Raw genomic sequence first — 19844 nt, 5'->3', positions numbered from 1 at the left:
GTTTACATTGAGGGAGAACACCTTCAAAAAAATGCTTACACTCAGGTTACATTTTTCTCAATCGAATGTCAGTTCCACTTGTTATTTCTACTATTAAGTTCAATTTTAATTCTATATTGGTTAGGTCCTGCCCAATGATGTAATCGCCCAATTAAATGTACATGAACAAATGACCTGGGTTCATTTATGCCTGAACAAAAGTACTTGGATTATAAACTTGAAATAGGAGAATGGGAATTTGCTCTTTAACAAAGAGTGGACAAAATTCTGTGAATATGTGAACTTGAAAGAAGGGGATATTTGTGTGTTTTCGTGTACAGAGCATTCGCAGAGGTTGAATATAAGTATCATTGACAATGATAATGACAATGAATCAAATACTGAAGGTATATTTGCAGATCTTGATCAGACCTCAAAGAACTTTAACTGTATATGACAAAATTGTTAACCATCTTGTATTCTTCCTGGGCAGTTCATGGAAGTGGAATTTCAGCCAAACAATGTTTCAAAATGGTTAGTCATGGCATGCTGCATGACGGGAATCTGGTAAAGTAATTGCATAACTTATATTTGTTGTAACAATTTTAGGGAGTGGCTAATACATTTATGTTCTTCACATCTATATTTGTACTAAATAGGAAATACCATCAAAGTTTATAGACACTTATGGTTCAATGTTGGGTGACAAAGTTAGGCTGTCATTTGGTGACGAGTGGCAGTACATTGCTAAGTTCTCTAAGCACAATAAAAGTTTGTTCGATTTGGATGAAGTTTTCAACAATTATTCTGTGAGGGAGAGTTTTTGGATTTTCTTCGATTGTGTTGGTCCATCAAGTCTATGCTTAACAATATTTAGCATAAATGTTACTGATATGTGTACGTCAGATTCAGATTCTTCAGGTACTTTTCATTTCAGTATGTAGTATATTACCAAAGAACCATACAGAATAACCAGTTTGGTTTAAACTACAAGAATAATGTCAATAGACATCACACATTAGACATCGGTTAACTTTGCCACTGATGTTAAAAGAAATATTGACATCACCCCGTGTTTTTGTGATGTCTTTATTCTTTGTAGATATCAGTTATAGTTAAATCGATGTCTAAAATTCACCAAAAAAAAAAAAATCGCGCCCACCTTTTCTTTCCCCCCTTAGTCAAATTTTCATTCAGTTTTAATTCTAAATCCCCCCCCAATCCCAAAAATCTCCCCCCTTAACCAAATTTTGGTTCCCCCCCAAATCAATCTTTAGCACAAAATCAAAACAAAAACTAAAAACTAAAAAATCAAAACTAAAAACTAAAAAACAGAAATCTGTTCTCTCTCTCTCTCTCTCTCTCTCTCTCTCTCTCTCTCTCTCTCTCTCTCTCTCTCTCTCGATCGATCGAGCCTCTCTCCCCTCACAATCTCTCTAAACTCCGGCCATCATCTCACCATCACAATCTCTCGAACCTCTGTCTCTCAAACCTCTCTCTCGAACCTGTCTATGGAACCCCTCTCTCTCTCTGAACCTCTCTCCGCTCTCAATCTCTCTGTTAGGCCTCTTTCAGTTAACCTCTCTACTTCGGTAAGTGTTGTATCTACTTGAATCGAACTGGCAGAGAAGACCAGTTTTAAAAGTTGAGGATTTCTAAATTCAAAACCCTAATTTTGTAAATTAGGGTTTTTTCTAATTCGAAACCCTTATTTTTTTTATTAATTTAGTGTATAAACTTGTTGCTAATACTTTTCTTCTTGTTGTATACAGGACCTAATATGAGAAAAAGATTTAAAGCTTTAGGTAATTTGGGTATTTTTAGTTGTTCATTTGTATTTTTGTTTGTTTTTGTTTTTTTTGTAAATTATGTAAAGTTAACGATCCTTTCATCTCTACTAATTACATGGTCTTTTTTAACTTTAATCCTCATTTTTTTTGCTTTAGTTGTGATTTGTGATTTTATTTAGTGTTGTTATCTAATTTTACTTGTTATAAATGCTGATATATTATTTTATTACAGATATGATTTGGTTTTAAATGTTTTGATTTGGTGCTTGGTGCTTGTTATAGATTTATCTCCTTAATTTTATAGACAAGTTATCGAAATTAAGTTGTTTATATACACACTCTGCCCGGGTATGAGAGGCTCATGACAATGTTACTATAGAGTTATTGTAAGTTGTCACATGGCTTTATCTTCTTGTTCTTGCCATTACTATTTTTAATTGCCTGCACTTCTAAAGATGAGTTACATAATACTGTATGAGTGTAATCTTACGTCGAGCGTTTATCTTTAATGATACAGGACATTACTTGAGTGCTTCAGCACAATTATGGAGCAGCACTCACAATGACACTCTTAAAGCGAAGATGTCGTAAAATCACCCATTTTTCGTAGAAGTATAGTACAATTGTTAAGCTTCAGTCTTATTTTGTTGATTTCCTTATAGATAATAGCAGGACTCTTGGATCAATATTTATTTTGTAAAAATACTCGAGTTTTATAAATGGTAACATGGATGGCTCAATATTTCTACAACCGTGTGCAAAATGTGATATTGAAGTACAGTATTGAACAACATTGACGCAATCGCACATATGTACATTTATAGTGTATAGATAGATAAGAGAGTTAGGTTTTACTCGGTCCAACAGCATAACTGCTCCGTGTTTAATTTGTCCTTCTGTTGCGTATTTTGTTTGTTAGATAATAGATATGTCTCTATTGATCTATGATTGATTCGAGCAAATTATCTATTAAATTTTATGTGCTGGTTCGATAATGTAGTTTGATAAGTTAGGTAATTTCGATAATTTAGTTTGAGAAGTTGGGCAATTTACGAAGCAGCATCATAACGATAAGTTAATATCTCTCATTCGTGCTATTGCTTGTTCTGGTGAAGTTGAAGCATGTTTTAGTTGTTAGAACATCTTAGACGATCTATGTGTCAGGTATGCTTTTCATCTGTTTAATATGCTTATAGTTGATTAAAATATGATTGAGCAATTCTTTTTCCATTAGTGAGTCTAGTTGTTCAGTGGTCTAGATTGATGTTAGTCATTTTATGAGGCCGTTTCTATAAGTGAAGTGGTTTATATTGTTGTACAGATGATTATCGATTGAGCTACTGAATCAGGTGGATAATTCTATTATTTGTGAAATTTTTATTTATTTGTGTGTAACTGTTACGAATATATGAGTGATGATGTTATTTCAGTGGTAAAATAGTGATGAATTTTATATTTGCTGCTATTCTGATAGAGTTGTTTGGCTCTGCGATATGAGGACTTGGTCCAGAGGGAGATGAAATCGAGTAGTAACCCATGGCTACATGTTTCATACGGAGAGTGGTTCACCTTTGCAGAGCATTGTCTGGATAACAGGTTTTATACAATTGCTATTAAGGTAAAATGTTATAAAATTGAGATAACCAGGTTCTAGAATAAATGAGACGGCATGACATTCAAATTTTAATTGCTAAAGATTTAATATAGTCCTATAGTCAAATATTTAAAGGTTAAAACCAATGTTTTAGTGGCCTTGCTGAAATTAAAATTTGCCATTATATGTAACATATGAATTACAAATTTTTACAGAGAACACAAATACTTGACAACTGAACGAAAAAGTGGTTTGACTGTTGTGCAACTAATTCAACTACTCGGCCAATGGCTTCACTGACTTAGCGTTTGGGTATTTCAGCCCTAACAGATACTTTAGTCTTATAACATTAACCAGGCGAAAATATTTTCGCAGTATGACTTGATTATGTGTTATGGCATTCAAATTTCTTGTCATCTTTTATGTTGTTAAATTATATAGTAATATGCTTTTCCATGTTGTAGAACCAAGTACCTAATTATTTTACTAAATAAATTTGCAGCACTTTCAGTTTCAAATTTGATTAATTACAATTGTAGTGTTCAAGAGTTCAGCTTGGACTGTGTACCTGTTAATTGGAACTCTACCTATTTAATTTTGTTATCATCCATTCATCCCTCTACCTCTTGACATAGCCTTTGTAAACCGTTAAAAATATTGATTTTTTTTGTATCTTGATAACATTGTTCTCTCAGTGAGTGTACACTAGTTTTGAATGTTTACATCCAGTATATTTTAGAGGACAAGCATATCAAAAGTTTCAATTAAAGAGATTTCCTGGCATTCCTCTAGCCTAAATTACGCTGTTTCCATAAAATTCGTTGTTGTTTCTGTAACCTATGTTTTTCTTGCTGTTGTGTTTGATTATTTAGGTCCTGCGGCTGAAGATATGTTTCACTGGCAAGCTACAATTATGGGCCCTCCAGATAGTCCTTATTCAGGCGGGGTTTTTCTGGTGACCATACATTTCCCTCCAGATTATCCATTCAAGCCACCAAAGGTGTAGTGCTTCTTTAGCTTTTACTTATATATGTTTGGTTGCACGCAATCTCTTTTTGTATATCCAAAACACGATTTGTTTGTAAGATGGGCTTAATCTAGACAAGTTTCCTTGTCCAATACATTCTTGTTGGCTTCACAGATATGCAAAATGTTTTTGTATGCACTCCACTTTCTTCCGATTCTATACTTGCAAGTTGCATTCACTGTCATTTGGTTTTTACTTTGTTGTATAAAGTTGTAACAATAGCAGTGTCATATATATAGGAGAGACATGGGATTAAAGAAAATTAAGACTATCATATATACATTATCTGCAATAACATTGATTTTGATCACCAGCTATCGTTTAGTTGTCGTGGTATAAATGCTATGGTTGAAGAGTTGGAATGAGGGAGTACCGCAAGGATATATTGTTAAAAATCTAAAAGTAAAAGAAAGAATGTAGGAAGGAAGGCTGAAAGAAAATAGAGAGTGCGAAATTTCTATCAAGGTTTGCGAGCAAAATAGGTAAAAGTAGGAATGAAGCGTACATTTACCAGTTTTTGGGACTGTGGCCAATTTTAAATTTGTATGAATGGGGGTGCAGGGAGGAATGAATAAATAAATATTCACCTACAAATAGTACATTCCATTTCCCAAATACATTTCGTCAAATCAAACAGAGCATAGAAGTTAAGATGCCAAAATATTGTATCATCAATGCAGTTAGAGAATCATATCATGGTAAATTGCTACGTGAAGTACCATAAGAAGATCTGGATTATCATTTATTTTCATCATTAGTTCCCAAGTAAATTTAAAGTTGGCCATGTAAGTTTGAATTAACTCTGCTTTGCAAGATAACATATTAAGTATACAAAACCCTGTAAGTAGGTTGATCCTTTTCATCCCGCTTTCTTTGAGTGATCCTTTAACTTTTTTCAGTCTTCAGGGTGACAATTGTTTTCCTAGTAGTTGAAGATCCCTTGTAATTACTCTTGAAATCTGTGTGTATTGTATCATTTCTTTTAAAGATATTTTTAGGTGATATTCCATAAATCTGATGTAGGTAAATTAATATTTAAGGGAGTGTGGGTGTTTATGTATATTTATATTCATAAACCTGGAAAGAATTTTTATTGAGCTATCTATAAATAATCCAGTGTCAAATAAATGCAACTGAGATGTTAACAACCTTATATATGTATGGCGGTGTTTAAATTTGAGCTAGACATGTAAATATATAATTTGTTGAACATAATTATATAACAGCTTCTTGATTCTCAAATATGTTCTGATGAACTGTTGGGGTTGAATTTTGGGAATAATTGTTATATAATAATTGTTATTTCTGGTCAAATTTAAATATTTTCAGGTCAAGCATCTTTGATGCCAAAGCAGGAATCGCTCTAAATGATAACTTTGGCAAGCTTGTTTCGTGGTATGACAATGAATGGGGATACAGGTAAACAGTCATTCTCATCTAATTGTGATTAGCGGTTCAGTTGTTTCTCTTATGAGCAAAGTTGACTGTTAAATTCTTTTACATATGTCATTTTGGGTGGTTAATGCAGCCCGTGTGGTTGATTTGATCTTGCACATGGCATATGTCCAGTAAGTGGGGGATCGTACTTGCTTGTTTGGGATAAAGCGGCTTGCTCATCTTATCCTTTCCAGTTGTTGAGATATCTAAATAATGGGAACTTATATGGGCCTTTGCTGTCTTATGTAGAGAGGATTTGTGTCTCATATTTTGAAGAGTGTTCAAAAGAGGATAGTGAAAAAACTATCTTACAATTTTCATTAGACTGAATGTCTTTTCTGGAGAATGTAATAGTTTAGATTTCATATCATATGTTTTACTATTTTTTAAAACTCTACACAATTTGGTCTATAAACTTCTTATAGATCACTTTCAATTAAGAAAAGCTGATGTCAAAAAAGATAATGTACATCACTTTAAGGTAAAAAACTGATGTCAAAGAAATCAGGTTCAAGTCTAAATGAAACATAAAAATCACTTTATTTAAGATAAAACCGATGTCAAGTAACATTATAAACATCATTTTTAACCAAACAAAAGTGATGTCAAATAACACAATGTAAATCAGTTTCAGACAAACAACTGATGTTAAAGACTAACATGTTCAAGTTTTAATGATACATAGACATCACTTCATTCTAGAAAATACTGATGTCTATACGCTAAATTAGACATCACCTTTTATTGAAGAAACAGATGTTTAATATGTCATTTTACATCACCTCTGTCAAAATTATCGATGTTTTTGTGACAAAAAACATAACTCAATATATGTTTAATATGTTTTAATAGGTGTAATTTTGTTATTAAATAATTTTGTTATAGCATTTTTTTATAAAAAATCATCACATAGACATTAGTGTTTTTCACTAAAATTGATGTTTTTGTGACAAAAAACATAGCTCATGATATGTTTAACATGTTTAATTAGGTGTAATTTAGTTATTAAATGATTTATTTATAGCATTTTATGTAAATAATCAACAAATAGACATCTGTTTTTTAACTAAAATCGATGTCTAATCGAGTATAGACATCGGGTATTCACCGATGTCTAGAATAGACATCACCGACATCAACATCGGCTGGGAAACAGCATAGACATCGACCAAAAAGCGATGTCTATGGACTTTTTTCTTGTAGTGTTACTTTATAACAGATGCTCATTTGGAGAGATCGTCAGGCCAAACAATAGGTACAACAATACTCTGTCCATTTAGGTAGGATGTCTGTTGGCCTTTATGCATAATTAATAGTTATTATTTTTATTCCAGGATTGGTTAATCACATTTCATCTGGAGGAAGTCAATTACCTGTGATTTTGCATGATACGGCTGAGGCAAATGTCGAGGAAGGTACCTTTGAATTGATGCCTTAATGACTTCTTATAGTTTCATACGTATGTGTATATTTTGTGCGGGAGATCGTTGGGATGTATGCAATATTATAACTAATTATTTGTATTCCAGGATTGGTTAATGAGATATCATTGGGAGGAAATCAAATACCTGGGATTTTGCATGATGTGGCTCAGACAAATGTGGAAGAAGGTACATTTCAATTGATGGGTTAATGACTTGTTATAGTTACATAAGTAATTGTAAAATTTCATGCCGCTTCAGGAGCCACCCAAGCAAATCCAGAAGTATATTTTGGTGAAGAAGAAAATACCCTTTCCTTCACAGTAACTCTTTTGTCATCACATGTTGATCAAAGAGGACACAGAGTGGTAAGATTACCTGTACCCAGTCCTTGTAAAAATGTGGTCATGCTTAATCCGTACTTGTCCCCTTAACTTTTTTTTATCTTCCATATATTATTTCCCAAGACACATGCTCCAAGTATTTCGACCATGGACCAAATCTACTCTCATCAGACTTCTATTTGGAGATGGTACTTGGTATGTTGCTGTTCAGCGAAGGAGGAAAACATGCTGATTTGGATTGTGTTAGAACGATTTCACCTACGACAATAACTTTGTTGCAGGCAACATACTACGATTCATTTACCAAAATACCTACACATTCAGAGTTGTAATCCTTACTTAATTGCACTTCCAATCTGGCATGAAGGTTATTTGTACTTTAATTCGGTACTTATTTGTACTTTTGAAGTTTGTTACGTTTGATCAACTATTCACAATTTAATTATACCCCCTTTCTTCACCTATTTCTACAGTCATAGACGTAATTCTTCTTTATTATGTTACATGTAAGATAAAACAATTCAGAAAACATTTGTAGAAGAATAAACTACTACCAATCTGTAACGTAATTTACAATATATAATGGTTAAGAGCAATGTATTTAACACGGTAAAACATTTTCCCATAATCAGATTTACATAATTACTTAATAACAATAATGTTTTCCTACACATTTATAAATTCAAACAAACTAAGCTTCTGGAAGGCCGTAAAAAACTTCTTTGTAAACAACATTTTGGGTGATATTTGTAGCTGCACCAGACTCATCATCAACAAATATAGTGAGGCCAGTGGGTGAGGTTACTCGACTAATAGCAACATAGTACTGTCCACGACTAAACACTGACTTAGGTAAGTATAGCCCAACTGTCTTCAGGGATTGATCTTGAGATTTGTTGATTGTCATGGCATAGCAAATTTGTAAAGGGATTTATTTCCATACCAATTTGAATGGCATCTTTGTATCTGAGGGAGAAAGCTCCATACGTGGAATGAAATGCTTCGAACCAACAAACGTACCACATATTACTTGACACTCCACACAGAATCTCAGGCATTTGGTCACAATCATCCTTGTACCATTACACAAACCTAGGGTTTGGTTCAAATTACGCATTAGCATAACAACAACCACAACCTTCAGTTTCAGATCATGAGGTGGCATCCCAGCTACATTTAAGGAGTTCAAATACTCTATTGGGAAGGCTTCATTGAGATCCTCATCTGTCCCACCAAATTCCTCTGCAGCATCAACACTAAAATAGGACACAGATTCTCCAGGGAGCTTGTCTACAATAAGTGAATTGAGGTGGCCCACAGTCTGGTTGGTAGGGGTCAAAATAGCTCTCTCGCTCAAGTACTGTGTACTCGGCCCTTTATGAGCAAATTAGGATACATGCTACGAATCATGTTATCAACTGTGTTTTCAGTTTGTACGTCACAGAACTGAGATGGAATCAAAATTTGATTTTCAGTGACTGGGAAATTGCAGACTCGAGGTGGACTGACCTGGCCATTACCAATGTCAAGTACCCATTTTGCAAACTTTTTAAGCTCTTCACTTTCACTATCACTCTCACCTTGTTTCAAGCGCATGTTTTCTATCAGCAAGAATACTTGGAAAATGGACTACATCCTTGACCTAGTGATACAGGCAGCTACAATATCAGCACGATCTCCATACGTAAATACTGGGAGGATTTGATGGAAATCACCGCCCAGAACTACGGTAATACCGCCAAACGGCATGTCATAACGTTCTGGATCAACAACTTTCATGATATCCTTCAACGATCGGTCTAGGCATTCAAATGCGTACCTGTGCTGCATAGGTGCCTCGTTCCATAATATTAGTTGTGTCTGCTTTATGAGTTGTGCAACATTTGAATCATGGGCAATATTATATGTTGAACATTCATCAAGAACTATTGGAATTTTAAATATGGAGTGCGCAGTCCGACCACCGGGCATTAATGTGGCAGCAATCCCTGAAGAAGCAACTAGTAGCATAATTTTACCGTGTGAACGTAACTTACAAATAAGAGTTCTCCATAAGAATGTCTTTCCACAACCCCCACTACCATAAACGAAGAAAATCCCTCCAATGTTAGTGTCAATAGATTGTATTACTGCATCATATATTTTCCTCTGCTCCTCTGTACAGTCCTGTAGTAGCTTGGCAGTTTCATACTCCATCTTCCTGGTGTCATAGCTTGTCTCTTCAATTATCAAATTGTTTATTCCATTGTTCAAATAGCTGCGAGGAGGTTGAGGCAACTGATCAAATTTCTTCAAGGATTTACCAACTGACTGGAGCAACGCATCTATTTCTGCAATATTTGATATCTAAAACTATTTAACAGCATTCACCCAATTATAGAACAAATGAAGAACAATTAATGTACTGCATTTCCAGCCCACAAAAAATTTAAAATTTGTCCTACATTGTAATGTAAAAAGGTGTCATACCTCCTAAAGCATAGAACTGCAGTTGCATGTCATTAAGAGTGAATAAGGTATTTGGACAACTTTGACGTCGTCTGAGTAAAATGTCATCAATCATGCTCTTCCAATGTGTACTCCATAAAGTCTTCAAATCAGTGACTTTACAATTGACAATAATATGGACAAAAAGCTGTCGAACCTGGGGAGGTAATCTACCTGCAGAAGCTTGAGTCAACACTTCATGCCATTCTTTATCATCGTCAAGTAAACCATACTCTTTACATGCATCACGAAATGTACTGTGACATACTCCATTAACGGTACGTAAAGACTCAAAGGAGGTGGCACCACGTACCTTCGTAAGCAATAAACGAAGAAACCAAGGCTCACCTGTACTGTGATGTACATAACATAATCTACCTATTTGAAAACAACGCTTCCTCATGGTCCATTTCCTCTCACCATCATTCCACATATAAAACCGTGGGATTTCATCATAAGTGTACTTTTGTGCATTAATACCAACAGAGTTTAAATAAAAAAAGGCTTCCAGTTTACTGAACTTGTTCTTCTCCCGGGCAGCAAATTTCCCTAGTGCTTCATTGGCACGGAAGGTGCAGTTTTTGTCACCTGGTAAGTGAAATTGAAGTCTCTCAACAGATATACTTCTATGATGGATAGGGAAGCCAAAAATCCTATAGGCTGATTCAACACCGCATAAATATCTCCCATCAAAATATGCATTTATCTCATCTATTCCCCCCTCACCAGTGTCATTCACTTGCCTTTTTCTCTTTCTCTGGACATGAACGGTAGCACGATTATGGCCTTTCTAACAGTATTTAAATAAATACTTAAGACTGCGTGCATGACAATATATTTCCACATTCATATGGCATTGATACTTGACTAAAAGATCCCTGTTGTATGGTACTAGCCATTGGTTGTCTAGCTCAGCCTTCCTTATTTCAACAGCAATGTTTGTCCTTCGTCGCATATACATCGGGAAGCCACTGTCATCAAAAGTAGTTCGTGCACAGTACCTGAAACCATTCAATTATTACAAAGTTTAGGTATTATGGTAACTTACTGGATTCTGTAATGACACAAAAAGTGCATGCTCATATCTTAATTTTTTGGAAAATGACGTATGTAACGTAAATCTTTCATGCATGGAGACTTTACATTTTACAAACCGCATGGACCTTGGATCATAAATTCCTTCACAGATGCATAACCAACCGGATCTAATAAAGGATCTGGGATTTCTGCGGATACATAATTATCCACATTTTGCTTGAGGTTTTTTTTGAATCAGCATCTAGCCATATTGACATATGTACATGTGAATGGCCTCTTTTCTGAAACTCGACGACATACATAACTGCAAAACCAGAAAATTTAGATTATATTGGCAATATGAAAAAAAACTGTAATTATAAATTAAACTAAGAAAGTCCTGGTAAACAATCCTACCTCCAACACAAACACCAAAGTGTTTTTTGTCCTTAATATCTGCCATTAACTGATCAAGTTTTAGCCTAAACACCCTTGATATGATGTCAGGACAGTTTGGAGCAATGCAACCAGGCACATACTCCATCATCTTCTAAATTTCATCCCAAAGAGAATTACAGGTCATAGTCAGGAATATATCAAGATGTCCGATGTAACGGCATACGACCAGCTCATCTTAAAAATTTAGTTGCATGTATCGCTTCGAACCAACGTAGCCAGCTGGCAGAACTATACCTTTACCGGTATTTGAACTGTCCACATCACCTCTGCTAACAGATCTACAAATATTGATGTATAATTCATTCCGTAAAGTATTTTGGTGAGTACGGATCCACCATAGTCGTGTCTGTTCAATGGTAGAAAAAGCATCGACCATATACTGTTGAAATAGTCTTCCACCTAGCCGAGGCGTCAAACCTACAATACAACTTTCATTATTTATTTCTGGGGAACATAAAGAAACATATATTAATTTCTAAATATACCTTACCATCAGACTCTCTAATTTAGAAAGTATATGAGTAGTAATTCTTCAAAGACAAAAAGCCACGTGGTATGCAAGAACTATCAGCAGTCTTTTGAAATTTAATCTTTGGGTGAAATCCATCTTCTCCACGTGGAAAGAGTAAAGGGTACTGTAAAGCCATCAACTTCGGATGAACATAAGAAACACGGACTAAACCTTTACCTTTTTCGTTAACAACTATATCACGGTCGCCACAGGTTTCTTCAGTGTCACCAACCATAATGCCAGCAACTTCATCAGTGCTAGAAATATGACATTCTCTTCCACTCTCAGATCTGATAACTTTTAGTGTAATTTGCAGCTCAACTATTTCATCGCTTTCATACAAATCACGCTGCTGCCTAAACTCACCAACCAATTGATTAGTCTCATCTAACATTGTTATAAGACCTCGTACAACCTCTTTATCAACACTTTCTCAGTCATGAACACTAACCCACCGAAGATGATTATCAACTTCGTTAATGGTGTCATTAATGTAAAGTTGACAAAATTTGGGGGTTTCATTGTCATTCGGTATTAAAGATCCAAAAACATGGTGGTTCTGACCATTTAATATGTATACATAAGGAGCCCTTCCATTGTTAATTGAATGATCTATGTTACCACCAGTAGAAGTAAAGGCAAAAATTGCATTGTAGAGCCGTATCAATCTATAAAAAGTAGGACCTCTTTTCTTGTTGTTGTATAAATCCAGCAAATACTCAGGGGTATGAGGGATTGGAGGCAATCAAACAACACCTTTCATACAACAAAGAGAAAATATAGGACAACCTTTAGTCACATCTTTATTTACCCTTTCATCCTTCCACATCCGAGCATGACATTTAGAATATATGGCAGTACGACCACCCAAAGAAGCATACTCCTCAGGAACGACACGTCACGGTGCACGTCTGCTCTGCATCAAATTACAATCCAAATTCTTCCCATCAACAATGACTTCATCATCACCATCAAGTGACCAACTAAGACAATCTGCATCATCTGCATTTTTTAATTTTATTTTGACAAAATTAAATGTGGATACTTTTTTACGAGTACATCTTTGCTTTTCTTACCACTTGATTCACAATCACTTGCTTCATAATCTGATCCTCCAGAATCATCAGACAAAAATGAAGGATCAACTACATTCGGACCTGCAAGAAAATATTAAATGGTATATCATTATTACGTAAGACATAACAATGACGCAATATCACATTCATTTCACCTTCATTAAAGTCATTACTTTCTTCCTCATCATCACTAACAATCTCATCTGCGAATAATTCTCTACCAAATCCAAGATAATTTTCCTTCCCTTTCCGGTTCAAAGGTTCACGTCCATTTAACGAAACATTATTAATGTTTGATCGCGTTTCCTCTATTTCATAATTAAAACAACTATTAATTGGTTATTCCTGTTACCATAAGAATAGACAGACAAAAGCTTAACAATGCTAGAATCTAATATTTACCTCTCAACATATTTCTAGAAAATGAGGCACTACCTGAATTTGTTACATCTGATAAAGGAGTTATGTCCTGACTACCTTCAAGAGGATTTATGTAGTTTACTCTGCTATTTGATTGGGGAGTAACAACAGGACTACTACATTCTTCCAACTAAATATTAAACGCATTATTGCTTCATAAACATAAAATAGCAGTTGCTTTGCAAGATAAACACAGAGTAAATTAATAAAACAAACAGTACTTGCAGCTGTTTCATTCAAATGGCCTGACCTAGGCAAGTCACCAAGTTCCCTCCTCTTTCCCACCAACCTAACAATATTTGGTGTGGATTATGTCAACATACCTGCATTAGAGACAATAATGGGTAGTCAGAACATAAGCCTAAGTATGTTTGCGGTTTAAATTTTGTAAGAATTAGAATCTGTACTTGTAGGTGATTTGTTTTGGCTCCCACTACTAACTATTGCTGGGGTAAACAGAGGTGACTGGTTCGTCTTGGTTGACGGAGTATGAACGTTGGCCATTGATCCTGTTAACACGGGTGCTGAAAAAACACAAACAGAAGTCTTAGTTATATTCACACATACAAAGAGAAGGTATTCAATAACAACAAACTTACCTGTGCTAGTACTCCTTACCTGTGGAAGAAGATAAAGCACAACGATCAGCAACAGAAAACTCGACAACCACATTCTCTTTGTTACGATTCAATTATTTCATTCTTCTGTACTTCCGACCATAATCTTTATTCAAATCTTCCAGGTTAAAGAACTTGTCACCTTCTTCATCACCCATACCTTGCGCAATGAATCAACCGGTACTCAAATGGAAGACACAAGTAAGAAGACACAGGTAAGAAGCTATTCAAGCTATTCAAGTGCAAATATGTATACATAATATTCAAGTGGGTGAAGACACTTTGAAAAGAGAGGGAGAAGTCACTAATTAACCTAAACAAACTAATTAGATTTTGAATTTCAAATTCAAAAGTGTACATGACACATTCTTACCTTCCAAGAGAAGCTTCAAAAGCATTCAACATAAGCTTTCTTCTCATCCGATATAATCTTTATTCTCATCCAATATGTAATTTTAAAAAACTAATCAGTGGCAACTTTAGTAATTTTTTACAACTTGGTGGGTACAATGCTAAAAAGGGGTGGAAGTTAATATTCAAAAGAGCTAGTAGGAACTATTATATACATAGATTATTACTGAATGATTACATCACTGAATTAAAGCTATTTATTTAAGGATCGTTGTATTTTGTAAATGTTACGTTTGTTAAAATGTTTGATGTTTTGTAAAGTTTATTAAAAGTTGGAATATAATTTACTTTGCTCTTCAAGTGGTTAGATGTATCAATTTTTTGAATTGTAACTATTTTTATATCCAAATTTTATTATATCATTTTGGTCATTTATTTAATATTCGGTTAAAAATCTGAATTATATTTATTTATTTTATTTAAACCATTTTACGACTTATATATTTATATTAAGGGATTTTATAATACAGATTTTCGCGAGTAAGATTTTTGTAAAAGTGATAATAAAAAAAATATTTTCATAATTGGAAATTCGAATATGTGAATGTTTAGCCGTTGAAATAATTTATTAAAAATATATAGTATTTTCTTTTCAAGAGGAATGAGTTAAAAATTATATTGTAAATAGTGTTTTATTTTAAAAATTGTAAGTACCTTCTTTAAGAAGCTTTTCTAGGTTGTAATTAAGTTATGACCTTGTGTTAGTAAAAAAATATGCAACAGGTCTTTGTTTGCAATTTTAGAAAATTTTATCAATATATTATTTTACTAGAAGAAAAAAATCATTTGGGAAATGCTTATTTTACTCTAGCACACACAAGCGCACACACTAGTTTTCAGAAAATGATTAGAGATAAAAGTCTGCTTAATTTTTTGTTTTGGAATCATCACTAACATAAAAGAAAAGGAAGTGATCTCTATGCAATTAATCAGGTTTGGGAGATATTTAGTCTCTACATTTTATAAAAAGTAGTTTTCTATCTTTAATTTAATTGTCTTCATGTTAATTTCCGAATTGTAGTAGTAATAGATGGGTATATTTTAATTAGTTGGGAGCTAGCATGATTTTTGATGATCTTGCGCTAGACACGAGCTTTAACGGAGCTATAACAAGACTAGAATTAATCAACATCAATTAGTACTAGTACTTTATTATAATGTAAATTATGTAAGAGAGTGAAATCAATTCTCAGATCTGTGAAGTGATAGTCCATTGTAGTTTATTTAATAACAAAATATGTTCTAATAATACAAGCTTCAACAGATGGCACCATGATGAGATAAATTCCCAAGGTGGCGAATTTGGGGGCGTCATAGACTTGGTAAATCATCATCCAATTCTTGCTGCTTAGTCTCGTTGTATATGTCCCGAAGTAACCTCTAACGACGAGGTGGCTCACTACCATCATAGGCATCCTCATTTTGAGTTTCTGTAGTGTTGTAATAAGACTGAGGAATCTGTGACGGAGGAGTCTGTGAGATATGTGTCTGGGTTAACTCTCCTTCACCTGAGAAGTTCTTGGTCACTCGAAATTTCTTCGTCCTGGGTTTCTTCATCAAATTCCCTTATCACAGTGAACGATATTGACATCTGTGTATCATCTTTAGTTGTATTGTTCCAATTCTGTCCCTTTGCTTCATCAAATACAATGTCCCGACTAATTTGCACAAGCCTAGTGTCAGGATTGAACAAACGGTGAGCCTTTGTACCGACTTCACTCTAAGGTGAACAACACGAGCACTTTTGTCATCCAACTTAGTTGTATACACACTTGGGACTTTCATATAAGGGATGCATCCAAAAACCTTGAGGTATTCTACCTGTGGTTTTTTCTTTGACCATAACTCATATGGTGTTGCACCTTCAACTGCTCATGTTGGCACTCGGTTTAACAGATAAACAGCGTGGCTTATTGCTTTACCCCACATATACATAGGTATATTTCTTTCTTTCAATAAACTCCTCCCCATGACAACCAAAGTTATGTTGCATCGCTCCACAACTCCATTCTGTTGTGGAGTGTATGGAGCTGTAAAGTGGCGAGCAATGCCCATATCATTACAGAATTTTGCAAAGTACTTTGAGCAAAATACTTCTCCTCTATCAGTGCGAAGAACTTTAATAGCCTGGTTTGATTCCTTTTCCACTAGTACTTTAAAAATCTTAAAGTGTGCCAGTGCTTCATCCTTTGTCCTGAGCATATAAACCCACATTGCACGACTAAAATCGTCAATAAATAACAGAAAATACTTGTTACCAGCTGGTGTTGGTGGAGAGATACGATCACACATGTCTCCATGGATGAGTTCCAACCGTTCCTTGGCACTAAAAAACAGACTATATGGGAAACAAATGTCTCGCATGTTTAGACATCAAGTATCCCTTGCACAGTTCCTTTGGGTGGGTAAAAGTGGGCAAGCCATATGCCATTTGATTCTTGGACATCAGATTCATAGAGTTAAAATTCACATGACCAAGCCGTGCATGCCAAAACCAGGTCAAGTCATCTGCTTTTGTTTACAAACAAATTCCACTAGTATCCTTTGTTAAAACCGTGTATAATCTATTTAATGCACGTTTCACTTTCATTATCATATCATTTTTCTCATTATAAATCCACATAAATTCTCCCTTAATAATCATTAAATACCACCTTCATACAATTGTCCGAACGAAATTATATTATTGGATAGACTTGGAATAAAGTATACCTCTTTGAGAGTGCATTCCTATCCATCCTCAGTTGTGATATTAATTGATCATTTCCCATGTATCTCAACTGTAGATCCATCTCCAAAGTTGACTTTACCTCTCACTCCTTCATCCAATTTAGTGAACTTGAGACGATAACCAATCATGTGGTTACTAGCCCCATTATCGAGGTACCATACAATTGCGTCCCTTTGTCCTTCGAGTCCAACTTTGTTTATTTTTGGGCTTACTCCTCCTTCATGGAGCAAAATAATCTCATCATTAGCACCTCGACACTTTGCCAACAAAAGAGTGAGTTCATCATTATTTACCTGGGCCAAGTTTGCTTCATGTGTTTGCTCATTTTCTCTTCTCGGTTTACGGAACCCCGCAGCATAGTGTCCGCAAGCACTGTAATTTAAACAACATATGTTGTTTCTGTCACGATCACCTCTAGAAAAGTCTCTTCCCTTTGTTGCATCTCATCCCCGTGAGCAACCTCTGTTAGCTCGCTTCATACACTCATCCCGAGTGAGTAAAATAGTTGGCCTTCCTTATTCTCCCTTTTCACCCATTCTTCTTCAGTGAGAAGTAATATTGATCAGTGCTCTCAATTTTCTCATGTACTCTTTCTTCATGGGCCTTAAGAGACCCCATGTTTCCTCAACAGACATTTCCTCCAGGTTCCCGAACTGCTCGATGGATGAAGCTATATATCTGTAAGAATCTGGCGGGTACAGCTCACCGAATTTTCTTGACCATGTATTCTTCTTCGATCTCCTCTCCCAACGTACGTATATTGGCCACGAAGCCGTTCAGCCTCATGCAGAAATCGTCAAGTTGCTCAGTGTCCTTCACAGTGAGCGCTTCAAACTCTGATTTGAGAGTTTGAACCTTCGCATTTTTTACATTATCTGCACACAGATGCACCGTCTTGATGGCATCCCACGCCTCTTTTGAGGTTTTCTTGTCTGCGATTGACAGTAACAGGTCCTCAGCAATTCCCCGGTAGATTATGGTCATTGCACGTATATCTACCTTATCTTCGACAGTTGTTGTAGCTTCTTTAGGTTCTATCGCATCCCACACACCGTGGGCTTGCATGAAAACCTTCATTTTTAGCGACCATGCTATGTAGTTTGTTTTGGTGAGCATCGGAAAACTTAAACCAAATGAGCACTCCTTTACCTTGCTGGATTCCATGAATGTACAGACATGTTGTTTGTATCAAGCTCTGATACCAGATATAGAGTGTAAATATAGTAATATAGACTCACAATAAGAAAACTTGCTTATTTGTTATTTCTAAATGGATAATAATTGAAGAGATAACTAAAAATGAATTGATGCAGAAGTTTTTTAAATTTGAGAAACCAATAAACCAGGAACTATATACCTGATTTATCTCCATTACTCTCCTAAACACTCAATTAATAAGACCTATTCTAACTGCATACAGTCACGTATACATAGCTGAATTATTATTAAAACAAGTTAATCATATTTAGATTAAATAAATATTCCAACAATTAATTCACCATACTCTCCTTAAATTTAAACGTGACCGTACACGACCTTTATGATGCAAAACCTTACTAAACAAACACGCACAAAATAAAATGTATAATCTCAATAATCAGTAATGAAACTAACCTCTCAAACTAAGAGACTTATAGAAATGAAACAACTAAATAAAACAATGCTTTTAAAAATTTATAAATCCAGTCAAGCAGACAAAGTAGAATATTGAAACTCTAGACAAACCAAATTCTTACAAAACTATAATAAAATACCTTATAATACATAACATGTAACTAACTGTTACTAGTGTTCCTTAAAAATAGATATACATGTATTTAGATATTTTCATTTGGTTATTTTTCCATATCTTTTTAATATATTAGAAACCTTTCAACCATTTAATACTTTTTCACATGTCCAGTCACTACGCCATAGATGGGCTAATAAGACACTCATTTTACGTCACCTTAGGCTTGTTTTATGTTGCAATAGGCCTATTGTAACGCCAAATAACCATTTCATCCGCAAATGTTGTCATTGCTATCTAATGTAATGTTTTGATTATCAACCGTAACACAAATAAAAACATTACCTTAGGGAGATAGAGTAACACTAGATAAATCAAACGTAACGGCAATTCAGTGTTACCTTAGCATTTGAAAAAATCATGTGGGACCCACCTGACTGGATTGCCACGTAGGCAGTCACGTCATATAGTGGGACCCACTGACACGTGGCGAGCAATGCCACATGGACTGCCACGTGGACTGGCTAAACAGTGGGACCCACTGTCACGTCATCATATGGGGCCCGCTGCCACATCATCAAGGGGCCCACTGCCACGTCATCAAGTGTGGCCCACTGCCACGTCATCAAGTGGGACCCATTGTAACGTCATCAAGTGGGTCCCACTACCATGTGGGACCCACATGTGGGCCCACTTTTATTACTGACGTAACAGTAAACAAATCTAATGTAACACTATATTTTGGCAAAAGATACACAAATTTAGATTTTGTAACAGTGATAAATATAGCTATT

The 19844-nt window shown here is 35.1% G+C and overlaps 3 protein-coding genes across 3 annotated transcripts; all 3 read right to left on the bottom strand.

Moving 5' to 3' along the window:
- Nucleotides 1-8283: 8283 nt before the first annotated feature.
- LOC141660209 (uncharacterized) lies at nt 8284-9188 on the bottom strand. The gene is made up of 3 exons (XM_074467172.1): nt 8954-9188; nt 8536-8834; nt 8284-8418 (listed from the first exon to the last, which is right to left on the bottom strand). Exons 1-3 carry the CDS (start codon nt 9186-9188, stop codon nt 8284-8286), a joined length of 669 nt encoding a protein of 222 aa, XP_074323273.1.
- A 33-nt stretch (nt 9189-9221) lies between these two features.
- On the bottom strand, nt 9222-12460 carry LOC141660207 (uncharacterized). Its single transcript, XM_074467171.1, has 7 exons — nt 12096-12460; nt 11767-11833; nt 11514-11646; nt 11316-11421; nt 10972-11080; nt 10062-10869; nt 9222-9922 (listed from the first exon to the last, which is right to left on the bottom strand). The coding sequence occupies exons 1-7, from the start codon at nt 12458-12460 to the stop codon at nt 9222-9224; spliced, it is 2289 nt and encodes a 762-aa protein (XP_074323272.1).
- Nucleotides 12461-17350: 4890 nt separating this feature from the next.
- On the bottom strand, nt 17351-18485 carry LOC141660206 (uncharacterized). Its single transcript, XM_074467170.1, has 2 exons — nt 18028-18485; nt 17351-17693 (listed from the first exon to the last, which is right to left on the bottom strand). Exons 1-2 carry the CDS (start codon nt 18483-18485, stop codon nt 17351-17353), a joined length of 801 nt encoding a protein of 266 aa, XP_074323271.1.
- Between the last annotated feature and the right edge of the window lie 1359 nt (nt 18486-19844).

The sequence above is a fragment of the Apium graveolens genome, chromosome 5 (assembly GCF_009905375.1).
Source record: "Apium graveolens cultivar Ventura chromosome 5, ASM990537v1, whole genome shotgun sequence".
NCBI lineage: Eukaryota > Viridiplantae > Streptophyta > Magnoliopsida > Apiales > Apiaceae > Apium > Apium graveolens.
The sequence above is the reverse complement of the archived record's forward strand: the minus strand, read 5'-3'. Positions and strand labels throughout refer to the sequence as shown.

Coding starts and splice junctions, on each gene's coding strand:
- LOC141660206 (XM_074467170.1), bottom strand. CDS start 18,485: ATGGAATCCAGCAAGGTAAAGGAGTGCTCATTTGGTTTAAGTTTTCCG. Junction 17,694..18,027: donor TACATGGTCAAGAAAATTCG/GTGAGCTGTACC, acceptor TTTAAATTACAG/TGCTTGCGGACACTATGCTG.
- LOC141660209 (XM_074467172.1), bottom strand. CDS start 9,188: ATGCGCTTGAAACAAGGTGAGAGTGATAGTGAAAGTGAAGAGCTTAAA. Junction 8,835..8,953: donor CATAAAGGGCCGAGTACACA/GTACTTGAGCGA, acceptor TTGATGCTGCAG/AGGAATTTGGTGGGACAGAT. Junction 8,419..8,535: donor CAAAGATGCCATTCAAATTG/GTATGGAAATAA, acceptor AGTCGTGGACAG/TACTATGTTGCTATTAGTCG.
- LOC141660207 (XM_074467171.1), bottom strand. CDS start 12,460: ATGTTAGATGAGACTAATCAATTGGTTGGTGAGTTTAGGCAGCAGCGT. Junction 11,834..12,095: donor TGCATACCACGTGGCTTTTT/GTCTTTGAAGAA, acceptor CAATATTTGTAG/ATCTGTTAGCAGAGGTGATG. Junction 10,870..10,971: donor AGCTAGACAACCAATGGCTA/GTACCATACAAC, acceptor AAATACTGTTAG/AAAGGCCATAATCGTGCTAC.